At 40.5% G+C, this 17,959-nt stretch overlaps 1 protein-coding gene across 8 annotated transcripts in view; it reads left to right on the top strand.

Annotated features, from left to right (window-relative positions):
• The window catches only part of FGGY (FGGY carbohydrate kinase domain containing), a 133,050-nt gene that overhangs the window by 51,808 nt on the left and 63,283 nt on the right, over window positions 1-17,959 (top strand). For all 8 annotated transcript variants that reach the window (XM_038143845.1, XM_038143844.1, XM_038143843.1 and 5 more), the window contains 2 exons: window positions 1,290-1,405; window positions 14,330-14,458. In XM_038143845.1, coding sequence (XP_037999773.1) covers window positions 1,290-1,405; window positions 14,330-14,458 — 245 coding nt within the window. The remainder of the gene's footprint in view (window positions 1-1,289; window positions 1,406-14,329; window positions 14,459-17,959) is intronic.

Raw genomic sequence — 17,959 nt, 5'->3', positions numbered from 1 at the left:
ATAGCTTCTCTTATTCTGCTCAAGGCCAGGTTGGATGGGGCTTGGAGCAGCCTGGGCTAATGGAAGGTGTTCCTGCCCATGGCAGAGGGTTGGCCCAACCCTAGTTAGGGTCCCTTCCAGCCCAGTCTATTCTGTGATTCATATTTCAGTCCCTGGGTAGTATTCTTTGATGAAAGGGAAGATTTTCTTTTAGTCCTAAAAATAATTTTGAAGACACAAATTTTATTTGGTTTTTACTTATGCAAAACTGGAGGAAAAAGTCAAATGCTTCAGTAAAACTGAGTTTGCTTTGAAGATACGCGTCCAAATTGTACCATCCCAATAAAGAGAATTTGTCTGTGTAAGCTCACCTTGGCTAAACATGAGTCACAAATAAGCTGTCTTGTAAAACATCAAAGAAAATCCACCTCTGAGCAGGGTTTCTCTTTGAGAACAGTTATGATGATGTGCTTCCCCAAGATGCATCTGAGCAGTTCTTGCACTTGCTGGAACTGTGGTATTCCCAGGACTGCACAGAGCTGCAGTTTTCAGTGATATTTAGCATTTTTAATACCTTTTAGTTGACTGACTTTTCAAGCACAGTTTAATACTGATCTTTTGAGATGATCCTTAGTGTTCAGACAGAAAACAGCCCATGCAATACTAAATCATCAGGAATATTGTTCATACTGTGGAGAGGAAGAAGTTTGGGAATATTGGTAAAAACGATTCTGTGTATTAGGACAGACTTTGCTGTGAGTGTTTTTGTCCTCTGTGTCTTTCTGCTCCTGCCTGTGCCCCTTGCTGCTGTCCTGGCACAGCAGAGTTTAACATCAGCTTCTCAGAAATCAGATTAGTGCATCTGTCCCCATCATCCAGATTTCCTGGGAACTGCAATTCAGTTGTCAGAGAAGTAACACAAACTTTTCCTGAGGACAGACTGTGTGCAAAGCAGCCATTTAGGCTGGAAGAGCAGCACTTTGAGCTGCCTGCTCCAGAGCTGCTGTGCTCCTGCCCTGCTCTCCCCCAGGCACATGCACAGCCTGTTATTTGACTGATTTATGCAGTGAAGTGGCCAGACCAGGAGTTGTTTCAGCAGAGAAGAATCTTAAACACAAGGTCCTTTTAAGGTCCTCAAGACGTGCACTCCAAACAGTAACCAGTTTTGTTTTTTTTTTAATGTGAGCATTCTGCTGGAGTTTTTGACCAGTGGAGAAAAGATCCTTTTGCAGGAACTTGTTTCAGGTCACAAGTTTGAACCCAAACGTGTTCATTTGCCTGACTCTGTACCTGTATTGTCTCTTTTTTAGGTCTCTCTGTACAGTAGTGTGCAAGTGGACATACACGTCAGATAGAGGTTGGGATGACAGTTTCTGGAAAATGATTGGTTTGGAAGATTTGGTGAAGGATAAGTATGAAAAAATAGGTACATCAGGGTTGGGTTTCAATATACCTATATATTCATATTGATAAATATACCTATATATTCACATTGATCAATATACCTATATATTCACATTGATAAATATATAGTAATATTAATAAATACACATATTAATATTAACAAATATGTATTCATTCATATGAATAAAAAGCTTTATATATATATATATATATATATATATATATATATATATATATATGACATAAATATATGATATATATGAGATGGGGCTTTGAGCAACCTGGTTTAGTGGAAGGTGTCCCTGCCCATGGCAAAGGGGTGGAATGAGATGAGCTTTAAGGTCCCTCCCAACCCATTCTCTGATTAGATGAATAAAAGATAAATACATATAAAAAGATATTTTACTGTATTATTGTGAATGTCAGCAGCTTCAAATGGGTTGCTGAGATGCCCATAGGGAACAGATTTGCTAAGTGCATGTTTTACTTTGCATTGTTGTGAGAAACTGTGTTTAAATTTTTCATCCCCTACCCTGGAAGGCCTTTCTGTATTGCTCAGTCTCAACAATAGAGGAGTAAAAACGAGCCCCAGCAACTGATGACATGAAGGACACACTCAATATGGGTATATTGGATGGCAGGCTAAAAAAAGCTGCAATATAGTAATTTTTTAGCTGTTACTGATAGTCTGATTTGTGACCTGTACCCATCTCCCTTATAGTCATTTTGAAAAAAAGTGCTACTTCTGCTTGTTGTTATCTTTATACATTTTTTTTTCACTCTCAGAGCCCAAGTTTAATTAGAATAGTAGCCTTGCTAATAGCAGTTCCTACAGCAGATATTCATTAAAAGTCCATAACGTTAATATACCAGAAAATTTCCAGGATAACTTTATTAGACTTTCCCTGTTAACTTAATGGACTTTTAATGGATGTCCTAAGCAGACATGTCATTAACAAGAATATTACCAGACATGAATTAAAATATGCTCATTCATCAAAGTTAATTATCTGAAATTTCCTTTGATTTTTTTTAATGTCGAGCACTTTGAACAAGTTTGTACAGCAGTTTAAATGCAGCAACATGAAATGGAAATGGTGGAGGAAGGATTGTAGTGAAAAGAAATGTAATGAAATCTATAAACTTTTCTGATCATCACATAATCTGCTGTCAGTCATTTCTGGGTTATCAGAAAATGGTACTTGAAAGCTTCCTTGAAGAGATTTTAGCTTTTCCCTGGCAAAGGAAACTGCTTATGCAGAGGTACAAAACCTACCAGGAGAATGAGGCTTTCAGCTTCCTGAGGTTTTGGGTTGAATACAGTTCTTACAACATCTGTCACTTGTGGCTTTTAGCAAATCTTCAACAAGTTAAAATAAGACTTGCAATAAATACATGTTTTTACCAGAAAATTGAACATCTTGCCAGCTGGTGGTCTCATGGAAGGGTATTTTAAAAATAAAGTATTTATGAAGTGCAAGCTAGGGCTTGAATGCAATATTTATGCAATGCACTTCAAGGACAGTGCAAAGCAATTTGCCATTTTAAGTAACAACATGCATGCTTTAAATGATAAAGTAGCCATTAATAAAAGGGGCCTTTTGTTGTGATGGGAGCCTCACAACACTGGCCTATATATGGCTCAACATTCATTAAGGGAGAAACCATCAATTCCCAGTATCAGGCTTCCATGTTAGTTAAAACACAACGTTTACAAAATAAATCAGTAAGTTATCTTCTGTGGGTATGTTTCTTGCAAGGCAAAAGTGTTTCTTGTGAGTTACTGGTGGAAGTGTCTGGTCCATGAAAGACACTGGGATTTTTTAAAGAAAGGCACCATAGAATCCCTGAGAGGCTCTTGGCTGGAGTTGGAGAAGCACAGTCTGACCTCCAAAACTGCACCAAACCTGAGGCCAGAACTTGTAGCTTTTGCTCACCTTGAGGAATCCTTTGGTTTTCAGATTCTGGGGCCGATTCCATCAGGTGAATGCACAGCACAAGACAATTTCTATTTGCATAATAATGCTGAAACCTGGCCCTAGGGAGAATATGAGCTTTTTTCCCTGACCATTTGTCTAACCCTGCCTTTTTTAAAAGGGAAGGTGTTGCTTTTGTTATCATTAGCAGTGTGATAACATCACAGAAAGCAGGAGAGTGTCCTTCATCCCTGTGTCAGTGCAAAGGGAATGAGGAGCTCGCTGCTCGTGGACCCAGACAGGCACCACTCCTTTCCTTTGGGTTTCTCTCCTGCCCTGTCCTTCTTGGAGTCTCTTGGAATGGTGTAGCTTCAGAAGGAGTCAAAGCAAAGCACTTCACCCTGCCCAGGACCTGCTCCATGGGGATGTGTCCCAGGGAAGTGCTTTGCTTTCTGCAGAAAATCTTACCAGTGAAATCTTACCTGAAATCTTACCAGTGTCCCTGGGTGTGGGGGAATGGGAATGATGTTCCAATGAGAGCTGGGGGCTTTGCTTGTTTTAATGTGTTCAGTGGTGTTGGACTTCAGCACTCTGAATCAGCTCAGCTTTCCTCAAATTAATCAGGACAGTGTAGCTGCCCCTACCAGGAAGGTGACACTCAGCCCCTGAGCAAACTGCAGCTGGAATGGTCCTGGCTAGTGGGAGAACCCTTCCCACCCATCCCGTGGTGTCAGCATCAGTGGCAAGCCACCATCCCTGCCACCGCAGCGTCACACCTTGCACCAACTCAGCTCAAGCTGTGCTTACAGCAGTGCTGCTCCCAGGGAAACGGCCTCAGCTGCTGGGAGTGCATCCCGTTATCCCAAGGGAAGGCCTCTCTGGACAGTGGGTGCCTCCAGGAGGAGCATCAGAGCCTGCCGTGGCTGACGGGGAAGGATGGGAAGCAGGGCACTGAGCTGCCCTGCAGATAAAGGAGCTCAAACTTGTCAGATAACCCAGGTAGGAGGAGGGTGAAGGGAGGTTGTACATGCTCAAAACCTCCTCCTGAAATGAAAACAAAACCAAAAACCTGACAGGGCTGAAGTAATTCTGGTGGAATTTCCTCTTCTGTTCTCAAGCTACTCTAAGCCCGTGTCTGTCTGCTCAAGGTTTGTTTAGCTCAAAGGCAAGGATGTATTTTAGTGCCTGCACATTCCCCTTGTAAAGAGAGATAATGGCCTTTTTCTCATGTATATCTTCTAAAAGATAACAAGGCTCTGAATTATCATTTCTTTTAAGCAAAGCAAAATGTCACAAGATAAAATTAGAAAAAATTTTCTGACTGTAACAAAAGTAAATACAAAGTCTCCCAGTTTAACATATGCAGAAAAGCTGTGTTTGTTTTGTTGGTTTTTTTCAATCTCTACTGAAATCCTTATGGTTTGCAATCAGAGGGAACTAAAGATGAATAGCTAAAAATAGATTTATTTTTTTTTTTATTTGGAAGTATCTTTAACTTTCATGCCACTGGAAATTCTTATGGAAATTACCCAAGAACAACTTCTTTAAGGTACATATTCCTTTATTCTGGTAAATACACTTTTAAGCATCGCTTTTAAAGCTCCTTGCCCTTTCAAAACACATTTACTGTAATCAGAGTGCTGTGGTTCCAGGGAGTAGACTCCTCTTGGTTTCAGTTTAACTTAACATATGACCTTGTTGATAAGGGTGACCCTCACATCTGACCTTTAGGATCTTCCACCAACCTTTCTCATATCAGGGCGTGGGTTAACATCTGAAAACTCCCAGGCCTTTGACATTTTCTGTTTCTCAGAGCAGACTAACCTTTCAGGGAATCCACATAACAAGTTGTTTGTGATCCCTTCTGTACATCAGGAATTTACTGATCAGGCTTGTGAAGGTAAAGAGTCTTTATCTGGAGATACTGAAAAATTTATTGTTCCCATTAATTTGCTCACCAAGAGAGTGGAAGATGACTTGTATTCAAACCACTGTGAAAGTGTTGTGTACTAGAGGCATTAGCGTTTATCTGCTGTGGTAAAAGCACATGATGAGTATCTCTTTGTGGTATTATAAAACCTAGAAAGACATTAACAATTCTTTTAAAATTTCATGTACTGTAGAGCTCCTAGGATACTGGAGCGTACGTTCCATTTGGAGAAAAATGCCTGATAAATTTTCACCACAGCCTTCTACTTCAGGGCCTACTTAAGGGACCAAATAATGATTTTTTTATTGAATGGTAATATTTCATACCAGATCCTTTTTGGGTTGAAGATGGTGGCTTTGTGTGAGAGAGCATTGTGGGTACTGCAGGATAGGTTCTACTGATCTGATAGGTTTTGTAGCTTTTGTAAGGGGCAGTTTGTCACCTTCTTTCATCTGTGCTGGAGTAGCAAACTGATACCAATTAAGTAGCTGAAGTTTTGCTTAATTTGCTGTAGTGTACAACTGGAAGAATTCTTTCATTTTTCATTTTGGGGCTGATGTTGGCATAAGGAAGAACAGCCTGTGCTCCTTACACGTCTCTTTACTTAAATACTATTCTGGGTCTTTTTCCCACTCATCCTTCTTAATGACCTTCAAGAAGAATGTTTTCCATTTTCCACAAATTGTCCCTTTCTTCCTCCAGTAGAAGTTCTGTTTTTTTGGGTTTTTTGTTTTTGTTTGTTTGTTTTATTGTTGGTTTTTTGTTTCTGTTTTAATTTTGGCACTATGTTTTCAATTAAGAAGGGTTTGACTCTAACGTGCATTTCTGGTTAGTGGCCTTTACTCCCCTCCATCAGTTTACCAGTTCATCACCCTTCCTGTTCCAACACTCTGCCTGTGCTTTAATGTTCAGCCCCAACACTTTGCAGCCCCCATTTTTAACTCTCTCCTTAATTCCAGGATTCTGGGGGCTGCAGGCTTGATGTTTTTATGGGCCTCTGCACTTGCATATGCCATTTTTTAACGTCCTGAGAAGATGGACCTGTCTAATTGGAAGAATGGATGTTCTTTTCTAATGCTATTTCATTTGAATTACTTATTAATAACTTGATAGCACGGAAGGCTTGGTTTTATATCAATAGTTACATTCCTGCATGTGCCACTGAATCCTTCCATATACAAAGCTAATAATGGCATTGGATATTTAAATGGGGTGTGCTTAGGCTCTCTGTTTTGTCAGGAGTTAGCTCTAATTCCTGGATGTTCTCTTACTTTATTTACATTCAGGCTGAAAATGGGAGATTCAGTGCAGGGTGGGAGAATGTGGTCAATCTGAGCTCAGTGCCACAACAGCTGTGGAGGGAATGGTCAATCCATTTGTTCTGCCAGTTTTCCCTGTCTCTTCCAAGGCCTTTGATGCCAGATGCTCTGGAGCATATGAGGGATTTCCTTGAAGGCTGAGAGAAAGGGATGATGATTTTTTTTTTTTTTCCAGGTCAGCGTGTAGCTGCCAGTTCTTCATAAACTGGATTGCAGCAACAAGCTTTAAACACTGTACTTTGCAAATGGTAGAGAATAATAAGTAAAAGGGATTCTCTGGTATGGGATGCCTTTATCTTTCTTTCCCTGGTCTTTTGCTATCCCAAATAAATTACAACACACTGCAATTTCAAACAAAATTAAAAGGATGAATCAGAGGATATTTACACTTACATGCTGTCAAAATCCATGGAATTTACAAGTGAATAGTGTTCCAAATATGCTAACATTTTTCTGGCTTCCTGTCATTTCAGTCTGTCCAAGAGCTGTAGCAACTGCAAAGGAGCTGAAACTGGCACAGTGCAAAGAGGTTTTTGGGTGTCTCCTTCCTGAGAGCTCGAGGCATTATTTCATAATACATGATTCAGCAGGAAGAAGTTGGGCTTTTCCTTAGAAAAGCTCCACACTCCTGTGATTTCTGTTTTATTTTATACTTTTTCCATCTTGAGATCACTGAATCACATGAATCTTTGGGATTAGAAGGGCCATCTTGAAATGATCAGAGCAGGGTCACCTACAGAAGGTTGTTCAGGGCTGTGTCCTGTTGAGTTTTAAGTATTTCCAAAGGTGGAGATTCTGAAATCTGCAACCTGTTCCATTGTCCTGACCACTTCTCCCCAATAAAAACCTTTTTTTTTTGTTTGATTTAAATGTACTTCCCTGTATTTCAGTTTGTGCTTGTAACAATTGTAGTGTCACTGGGGGCCACTGAGAAGGGTCTTTTGCCCTGATCTCTATTACCTCCCTCCCATGAGATATTGATAAACACACGGATAAAATCTGCCCCCTCCTCCTCCAAGCCTTCTCCTTGCTGTCTAGTCTGGGATACTCTTCCTCTTTCCAATAACTGTTCTTGAACAGGCTGAGCTGGGCTCAGGTGGCTCAAGTTTCTCCAGGATGTTTCCTGGGTGACATTTTCCATTCCTTTTCCACCAGGAAAGGACCCATCATTCACCCTGCTTATCATCAGCTTGAGTCATGCTGGCAGGTGGTTCCTTTCCACTTCTCCTCCTCTCTGCTCTAAGTGAGGAGTAGCGTGTGCTGCCCTTCCATCCCTCACAGCTAAAACTTTGTAAAAGTTTAGGTCTTTTAAAAAATAGTAATAAAGAAACATTCCACTGTCCACTTGTAGAGTTCTGGTCCCAGACTCTGCCTGCCTGAATCATATTTGTTCTACTCTGGCAACACTGGGGCTTGGGAACTTTCGAGTGTGAAAACTTGGAGCTTTTTCATTGAATTTCTGGTTTTAAATTTCATAGAAGCTTTGAGTAGACTTGGGCCTATTGTAATTGTTCAGTATTTAAATTTCTGAGGTATTATCCTCCTTCCTTATTTTTCATGCTGTTTTAAAAAAAGAAAAGAAAAAAGAGACATTTCTCAGAATAGTTCTGGGTCATTCCTTCTTTTTACCTGACTCTTCCTCTCCCTGGTCTCAATTTGTTATTCATCTTCTTTTTTTTTTTGGCTTACTTTTAAAACAGTGCTGACTGCTTTATGAGTCAGAATTCACAAAATCAGAAGGACTCTTTCAAACAATTTGCTAACTTCCTCTAAGTCAGAGGCTGTTGGACTCCTTAAAATTAATGTTTAAGTAGTTTAAAGTGTATTTTAGAACCAATCTTGATTTTATAATTTCCTGTGATGGAGAGCCCACTTCAGACTGAAAGGTTGTTGATTGTTAGTTGCTGTCATGTCTCAAAATTAATGAATTAATTAAAGAACACTTGATTTTTCATCTGATTTAACTTCCTACTCCTGCCTGGCAGACCGTAGGGCTATGCTTGACCTGCACAGACTCAAATTTCCTATGATCAAGGAAAACACTCAGGTTTCCCCCCAAAACTCTTGGGTGAACTGTCATACTTCTCAATCCTTGCAATTGTTTTTCTGGCTCATTTCTGAACTCCTTTAGTTTACAGTGCATCAGTATCTTTTCAGTATGGATATTAAAACTGGATACTGTGAATGTCGTGGAGAATAAGCTTGGCTGTAGGGTTTAAAAGTGTCTTTTCAGTAACTGATGAGATTATTTTTGGTCTGGCATTTATTTCAGTTCAGAAAAAGGGATAATTATTTATTCTAAGAGGAGTTGGTATCATGTGAGTTGTTAAAAAAAAGTAAAAAAAAATCTGTTAAGTAATAATCCGTGATTAATACAAGCTAAATTGCCTTTACAGCTTTAGCAATGTACTGTACCAGAGCAGAGCAACTCTGAAAGGAGAGCAGTAGTCCTGCCATCTGCATGGATTTTTGTATCTAGAGAGACTCTGAGGAATATTGTGCTGTAAAGACAGAGAGAAATGTCAATTACCAGCCTAGTGAAATTACTGTTTGCAAGCAAAAACTTGAGCTCAGGTAGCTGAATTTGGATGCAAATGCATTCCCTCTAATTATTTAGTAAGACATCGAGTTACTGCATTCTATACCTTTAGTAAGACATCAAATCTCTGTGTTTTATGGCCAGATGCAGTTCAGCAGTGAGCAGTGAACCACACATGGCAGGACACATTCATTCTGCACTGTTTCACTGCAGTCTAGCAAAGAAAACTCAGTGCCAGCCATCGTAACGTGCCTGTTGATCCAATGATGCAGAATTTCTTCTTCCTTTTGACCTTTCACCAGGAAAGCTTCTAATTTATACACGGAGTAGCTCTCATTCTTTGGGCCAAAAAAGCCAAGCAGCCTTTGTTGGAGTAGGCACCTCTGGTTTGCTGACCAATTTGCTGCTCAGCTTAATGAACCAGGATCTGCCTGATTTGATTTTGCCAGAGTTTAGCAGCCTAATACATCTGCCTGAAGTATTTACACATTAGGTAGTCAAGATGTAGTTCAGCCAAAGGCTCTCTGGGAGAGTGGGATGGAAAGGCCCCAAATTAGATTTGCCTCAAGCTACTGTGGCAGCTCGTGTAGACAGAGATGAATTTTGAACCAAAGGAAGCCAAAGTGATTTTGTTTAACCATTTTCCTCACTTTTAAATAAGGTGGCGTATAATATCACAATTTGTTTTGGTTTTCCTCAATGAAAATTCTGAAGTCTTTAACAGCTGACAAGGAAGTTTTATAGAGGTTATTTGGAGGTTAAAAAAGCCCCAAATCTCACTGTTGTTAGTATCTTTTAACCACCATGCATTCAGTCCTAAGGAAAAAATAGTATTATAACCTCACAGTCAGCATCATTATTCTGCTTCCTTCTGATCTTAGCGCTATTTTGGCTACTCAACTGGGGTAAAAATTGTAGAAAAATCAGCCATACGCATCTCAGTTAAATGTGAGTATTGGCTGTACTTGGGAGTGATATTTGATCATGTATTGTGTGTGAGATAAGCTTGGGACAATGTATATTATTTGTTGAGATGCCTTGCTAATCCCAGATTTTGGCATTGTGAGAATTATTATGAAACACAAAAAGTGAAGATTATCTGCATGCTTTGTAATGAACATTAAGGGGGAAAATCCCTTATGTTTCTTATCATATTTGGATGGACAGTGCTTTTTTATACTCAGGTCCTGTTTGCTTTGATGCCTATTCAGCACTGTTTTGTTTAACGAGATAACTTCTTCAGTGCATGTTCTCTATCACTTATTTCACAGGATATCTGTTTTCTGTGTTAAATCAGAAAGCAGTTTAATTGTTCAGTTTGGGTGGGGCTGTGAAATGGGGACGGGATGTACCCTTGGGTTGTGTTTCTTTCTGCTGGGATTTCAGCAGGGGATTGTTATGTCCAAATTCAGGTTTGTTTGGGTCTCAGTGAAGGGACATCTCCTTTGAATTTTCTTCCTTTCATATTTTTATGCACCTACACAGCCAAATATACAAAGTGCAGCCCTGTTCTGCGAGATAGATGAAAAGCTGTGCTGGAGTCAGCTGCACCCCGGCTGCTCTCAGCTTTTGTTTGAAAAGGGGCTACATCCTGAAGTACCTAGTTCTATTAAATATTAGTGAGCCAATACAGTGGATTTGGATCACTAAAGTTGACTGAGGATGCATTATCTGCCTTGTGTGTTGTGGCTGGTAAATAGCTGGTTCCTGTGGGAAGCACCTAAAAGGGTAGAGGGTCTTTGGTAGCACATAAATTCTTTAAACAAAGCTTGATCACAGCAAATTCTAACATCAGTCTTCGAAGAAGGATAAAAGAGAAGGAAGAGATTCAGACAGTTTTTTCCTTTTGTAAACTGGCTGCTTTATAGGGGAAAAAATAGCTGGAAATAGCCTGTCTCGTCCCAAATGAAAGGTTGTGGATTAAGGCACTGCATTAGTGAAACAGCTGCACCAGTGTGAAACAGAAAGTCCTCCAGCTTCAGCCATTATGGGTTTGTTTGGTTAGCTCTAATTTTGGAAGTCATTATAGCAAAGGTAAATGACTTGCACAGGAGACTACTGTCAACAAAAGACTCGATACATTTACTTTGGCAGGAGCCTTGAGAAGTCTCAGGCCTTTCAGTGCCTCCTTTATGCAGTGCCTGTCCTGCTCTCACTGTGTGCCTGTGTGCCAGCAGCTCTCCCTGCCTCCCTCCCTCCCTGCCTCCCCTCCCACAAGTTCTTTCCCCCGACAGGTCGGATTTAAGGGTGGCAGCACCTGCTGCTGAATTGCTGGTGTGTAGCTGTAGAATACCTTTATGTTCAGAGTAGCTGCCCCTGGGTTTGCTCAGGTAAGAATCTGCTCCCTCCCAGTCTAGTACTGGAATACAATCTGTGTCAAAAACTTCACTTTTAATTGTGTCTCCTTATTGGTTGCTTTTTTGTGTTTTCTTATTTTATCATTTAGTAACTTTACACTTACAGATTCTAGGCCTACTGATGCTTACCTGAATTTTCTAGCTTTTTGTTGAAGACTGAACTATGAGAATGATAATTCCCTTCCCAGGTCTGTGCCCATGTGGTTGAGTGAAGGCTCAGAGTGTCCATTCCACACTGACTTACACTTGTGTAGGTGGGGAGGCAAATTCCTGGTGACAGAAGGAGTGCCCAAGCAGTGCCTGCTCCTTCCCTTTCACAGAGCTCCTTGGGAACATTTCCTATGTGCCTGGCTGAGCTTTCCTTGCTCTGTAGAGCTGGGAGGGTGAAGGAGAGGGGCAGAGTGAGAATCCTCTCCTTGTGCACTCAGTTTCTCTGTCCTGTGCTCCCTGGCTGCTGGGTGACCCAGGACTCCCCTTCACAATGCCTGCCATGGGTGACTTCTGACTGCTCTCCCTTCCCAGTTGTTGAGAAGTGCTTTCAGCCATTGAATATTTGTTCAGACATACTTTGATTTCTAAAGCTTATGGGGCAGACTTCTGTTACTTATTTTATTTAAAATACAAGATGATTATGCTCCCTCTCCAAATGACAAGAAGCCCATCCCTGCATGTCCTCACACACAATTCATGCCCATTGCTGCTGGTCATTCTGATAAATAACCAGTACTAAAGGAATTATAAGGTCATTTTCTTGTGCTGCTGTAGAGGAGAGGATTATCTTGATCTCTAAAATTGTTCCCCGAGTGTTTATTAACTAGAAATACAGTAATTGAGAACCTGGTAGGAAAAGATTTTGTCTGATAGTAGCCCTGGTCTCTAAAATGGGGTATAACTACATAATAATTACACACTCAAGTGTTTGACTGGTATGACTGATAGAAACTAGCCAACCTGGAATGGCATGCCTGGAAAGAGGTTTTCTTTCAGATTAATTTAATCTCATGCTGGATATACACCATGGTTGTGCTTTTAGGTCAGGCAATTGATTCTGAAGAAGAAGATGTGGGTTTAGCTGCATGAACTCTTTTGAACTTCCTTCCACCTGCAGGGTCTTTGAATGTCAGGAGAAGCAGACAGCTTTGGTATTTTGCTCCAATGTCTTTAAAAAGCCTGAAATGTTAATACAAAAATCTGTTAAAGAGGAACATCCTGCACTCCAGCTTACTGGGGGGAAATGCAAAAGATACATCTTTTGGAAAGGCCAGGACAATGGTTTGACTTTACAGTAAGTAACTAGTAAAATGCAGAAGTACAAAAATACAGTATTTTTTACTGTGAGGAGTTGACTTGATGTCCTCATGTCCTTCTGTATAAAGCTTAATGATGAGATTTGCTTACTAGCCCCAATATTGAATATAAACCCACTGTCAAGTGCAACAGTCTTGGCTGCAAAGACTTGTTTTAAGTTTCCAGTGTGAGGTTCAGCCTGGAATTTCAGGAGCAGTGATGTGTGGCTGTCAATAGAATAGAAACTCTTGGAGAAATGAGCAACTGTGAAGTTGTGTGTGCTGATCCCAAAATGCTCCATACACTGCATCCATCAGAAAGTGGGCAGAAGGAGAATGTAGCTTTTAAAAATGTAGAACCAACATAATTTACAGCAAAGATCTCATTGATATCTAAAATTGAAGATCTGTAAATTTAATATCATAACCTTTTCATCAAACATTAAGGTTGTATTACTGCATTTGGAGAAGTTTATGCTTGTGGGAATCAGTGTATTCCTGATTTTTATGATATACTATTCCTCTTGATTAATGTCTATTGTGGAGGATGTTTTATGTCCTTTATAATATCAGAACATGCTTCAGGTGTAACATTCTCAATAAAATTGACTGTGAAAATAGTCTTGTTTTATTTTAAAGAGGACTTTTGCCAACTCTGCCCAGTAAACACTCCAGGTAGGTACTAAAAGCCCTGGCATTGGCAGGGAGGTCTGTGGGAACTCCCACTGAGCTTTCTGCCTCTCACCCCCAAATCTTTGCATAAATATAGAAGTGTGTGCAGTCCCAGGAGCTCAGTCTCACTGCTCCAGCTGTGGGAGGCTGAGAGAGGAGGCTCTTGGGGGTGTCTCTAAATTCTGGTGCTTGAAAGAATCTAGATTTGTTCTTCTAAGCTCAGACAAAATTGCGTGTGTGTTATAGCAGGACCTGCCCCTGGGCTCCCTGTGGCAGGGCCGGGGAGGACAGGGTTGTGTTCTTGTCTTCTTCATGCAGCACAGGCCAGAGAAGGCTCAGAAAGGGATTATTTAAGTCTGTGAGGAAATACAGCTGCAACTGGAGGAATTTGCTGTTTAAGCCAGTTTCTTTTTCAGAGTTTCTGTTGCTATAGCCACCTTATTCCTAGCAGAACTGCTGGAAATGGAAAAAAAAAAATTGGCCAGTTCCTTGTGCATTCCTTGTGCAACAGGTGCAGTGTTCATTTGTGAGCACAGGCTGAGCTGAATCTCCTTCCATGCCCAGAGAATGCCTGCAGGGAGCACCTTCCACAAGAACCTGGGATTTCTGCATTTCATATCTCCTGGAGAGAAGCCAAGCAGAATTTAATTGCTTGTGGTGCAATCTTTCTCTGTGGCTAGATAGGATATTGAATGCTTTTGAACTCCTAAATTGCCATGGGATGGCCTGATCCTGGCACAGTTGTGTTTAATCTGCAGACAGATAATGAAAGATACTCCATCACCCAGAGCTCTGTGATGCACTTCTTTATTTTATAGATACGAGGCTTCACTGGAGGGGGAGGAAGGGAGCTCTTGCAATAACACACACGTTTGTCTTTCTGTTTAGTAAATTGACAGGTGTTTGGTTTGTCTTGTGTCTGCCCAGGAAACCACGTCCTGTCTCCTGGAGAGGCTGTTGGGAGAGGTCTGACACCAGATGCTGCGGAAGATCTCGGGCTCCCCGAAGGGATTGCAGTGGCAGCATCTCTCATTGATGCCCATGCTGGAGGACTAGGTACTCACTCATGGATTCACCGCTCTTGGAGACAGGAATTGCTGAATTAATTTCAGAAAGCTATTTTTGTCACAGACTGTTTTTATCCAGCCCTTTGCTCTGATGGTATTCTTGAAAACAACCCCAAATCATCACAATGACTACCAGTACTGCAAATCTGTTTCTAGAGAGAGGATATATCACTATTACTTGTCTTTTCAACTGGATTTTCAAATTTTTGTTAATGTCTGCTTGTTCCACTTTAGACTGAAGCACCGTGGTGTTAGAATGCCAACATGCTGAGAGTTTGCATCTTCTGTTGCTCAAAACTTTTAGGATAGGCAAGAAAAAAAGACACCAACAACCATTCTGAGGGAGAAGCCTCATGTTTGATGCTTTTTGGTAGTTAGGATTCTTATTAGCTTTAGAAGTGATTCATGATTCAAAGCTTTAAGGTCCGATGCTTTGACATTTTTTATTTTCCAGCACAATATTCTTATGTTCAGCCCTGGTTCATCTTTTCTGAAATACATTTGATGAAGCCAAACAAGTTCATTTTCTTACTATGCTGTTTGGCTTTGTCCAAATACTGTCAATAAGAGATTCAGCATAACTTTTTCAGCAGGAAATTGAGGGTTTTTTTAGTTTGCTGGTTTAGAAAACAGTCTTACCTCAGGAAGTTGCAGTGTTATTGAAACAGTACTCTTTAATGGAAATCTATTGCTCATCAGAGGATTTTTTTTCCTAGATCTAACTGAAATATGATTAGGTGCTAAACTACGAGTTTTGTTTCAAATGTTTTATGCTGTTTAAAATCTCATTTGTCCTTCTAGAAACTGTGGCCTGGAGCTTTTTTAGTGTTTGAATCCCTTTACTTTGCTTTTGGTGAGGTTGAGTAATCATGGAGATTACTTTTCTTACTACCTGGAAAGGATTAGATGTAGATCTGTCTGCAAAAAGAAGACTGAGCTTCAGTGTCATATTTGTAGGTGTGTTGTGACTGACTTAAAAATATCTGTCAGTATCCTAATTGCATAAAAACGTGTTTAAAGCTGTGTGCCTTGGCAGTTCTGTGTTCTTGGAAAAGAACAGAGTAATAATCTGACCTGAAAGAATGAACTTGCTGCGAAACCGGATTGTCACAGAGCACGTGGAAGTGGCAGTGGAAGGTCCTTGTTTAATTGGAATCATTATGGATCCAGAGCACAAAAAGTTTGCCCATTTTTCTATGTGCTGAACTCAATCAATTGAATTTTAAAAAGAATAGAGAGCAACTGTCTGTTCCTTGATACAGACTTGTGTAAAGAAACTGACTTTGGAAACACGAAGCTACTGGCATCCCTCAGGAAAGGGCTGCAGTGGATAGAGACAGGCTGCTCGTCTGAATATGTTTTCCCAGATGGCACCACAAACACCAGCAGACTCCTGGAATGATTGCCAGGAGGAGAAAACCAACACACAGGTTGTTGTTAGAGAGAGGGGGGCATTACAGAGGGAAGAGTCAGGAAGATAGTGGGAGACCCTGCATGATAATCACACCATAGCTCAGTGCAGTCTGGGACAAGAGGAGCATTTACAGTGGAACTCACAATTCTTGAATATGGGAAGGGTAATAAATGTATTGGAAGTGGTATGGAAACTTAGAAAATACAGAAAAAATTGAAAGATTTGATAGCAAAAATGAAAAGATTTGATAGCAAAAATGACAGCAGGAACAAAAGGAGAGTCGAAGAGTGCAGATATCTGTAAAGAAAATATCCTGCAGACTAAGCCAGAAGGATGTGATGGACATCTTGTTTGCAGAGTTAATAACTTTTGATGCAGCTCAGATCTGCTCTTGGCTGGATGTGAAGTGTGGTTTGGCTGAGCAGGTTCCTGAAGTTTATGAAGGCTTCAAAGCTTTGAGTACAATAAGGTAAAGAATTGTTTAGTGTGTATGTTTGAGGAGGTCATGTGTGACTCCTGGATCAGTGCATCTGATACCTCTTATGGAAAAGTGAGAATCTAAGAGCCAAGTGTTATATCTTGCATTTTGACCTACTGTACTAATTTCAGAGAGTGTACAGATAAAACTGTGAGGATGGCAGGCCAGGCTTGTGGGGCTGGCCTCATAAAAATGCTGTTTACATTGCACCTTTTCAAAAGGCATCAGCATTGTTTCAACAAAGTAGATGATTTATGGTGCAGTGTCTAAAATACCATGTCACTGTGGAAGAGATCCAGAAGTACACACTGCTAAGCACTGCTGGCCTTCCTGAAAAGCTCTTCTCTGTTCTGTGTGGTGCACAGACTTCTTGCACAGAGGTCCTCAGCCTCTGCCTTTGAATCTGCCTCAGACTATGAAAAATTCCAGCTAAGCTAAAGGTGAAAGTGACTTATAACAGCACTTATATAACTTTTAGCCAATATTCCAGACTTATTTGCTGTTTGACTTTAATTAATCACAAATAGGAAGACTCTAACAATTCTAAACAGTGGTGAAGCCACTGACTAAAATTCCAAAAAGAGCCATAATTCCAGTTTTGCAGAAGGCATATTTTCTTAGCAATTAAAAAGATCTTTTCAGTTTTATATTGTTTATGAAAATAGATTTGCAGCGTATGCTGACTATTTAGTTTAATAGATTTCTTCCCTCTCAAGTGTGAAGAGTATTTTTAACTCAAGAAATTCTAATACGGTCTTGCTTAGTACAGGAATTTGCCTTGTAGACAACCCTATCCAAAATTCCTAATATGCATTCATTATGTTGGAGCAGTGAAAAAATAAAACATGAAGTAGAAGGCTTACTTTTAGCTTTTTGTTGTTCCTAACTGTCTTTGGGAGTTCATAGTTACAAGTCAGTTTAGTTAAAGGGACATGAGGATGGATTTTTTAAGAATTTAAAATTGTAGCCCTTAATTTTCTGATGATTTAGATGACTTCCAACCATGGTAATACCAGGATAACCATGGTGATCCCAGTAAGACAAATCCCACCAGACTGATTTGATAACAGAGCATTGCAGTGGTGATCTAAACAAGAGAAGTGTTGATGAAATGTAGGATAGGAACCAGCTCTAACACTTGGCATCTTTCACAGTGCCCAGCAAATGTTTTCCTGATCCTTCTACAGGGAGATGAAGGGGATTTTTTTAATCAATATTGACATACTGTTCTCCAAATTGAGCTTTGCAGATGCAAATGCACAGTCTGGTGACCAGCTTGCCAGCTGAAAGGCAATGTTTAAGAGAGGAAAAGTCCAATGTAGAAATGTTACTTGTTGGCTGCTGCATTTTTGCTGAGTGCAGCACCATGTGGTGCCAGGATGCAGCCTGGGAGAGGAGGAGAGGGCAGATTGCCTCTGTAGCTCCCCTGAAGTGACTCAAGCAGGATGGGATGTGTTCTGAGGCTCAGCTGTAGGTCTGCCTGGCATCTCCTGGGTGTATTTTCTGCTGCAGGCTGAGTGGTGCTGACTCTGTGCTCCTCAGAGCCAAGCTCAGTTCCTCGAAGGGGAGGAAAAATCTGCCTTTAGATGGTTCTGACA

This window comes from Motacilla alba, chromosome 8 (assembly GCF_015832195.1).
Source record: "Motacilla alba alba isolate MOTALB_02 chromosome 8, Motacilla_alba_V1.0_pri, whole genome shotgun sequence".
In the NCBI taxonomy this organism is placed as follows: Eukaryota; Metazoa; Chordata; class Aves; order Passeriformes; family Motacillidae; genus Motacilla; species Motacilla alba.
The sequence above is the reverse complement of the archived record's forward strand: the minus strand, read 5'-3'. Positions and strand labels throughout refer to the sequence as shown.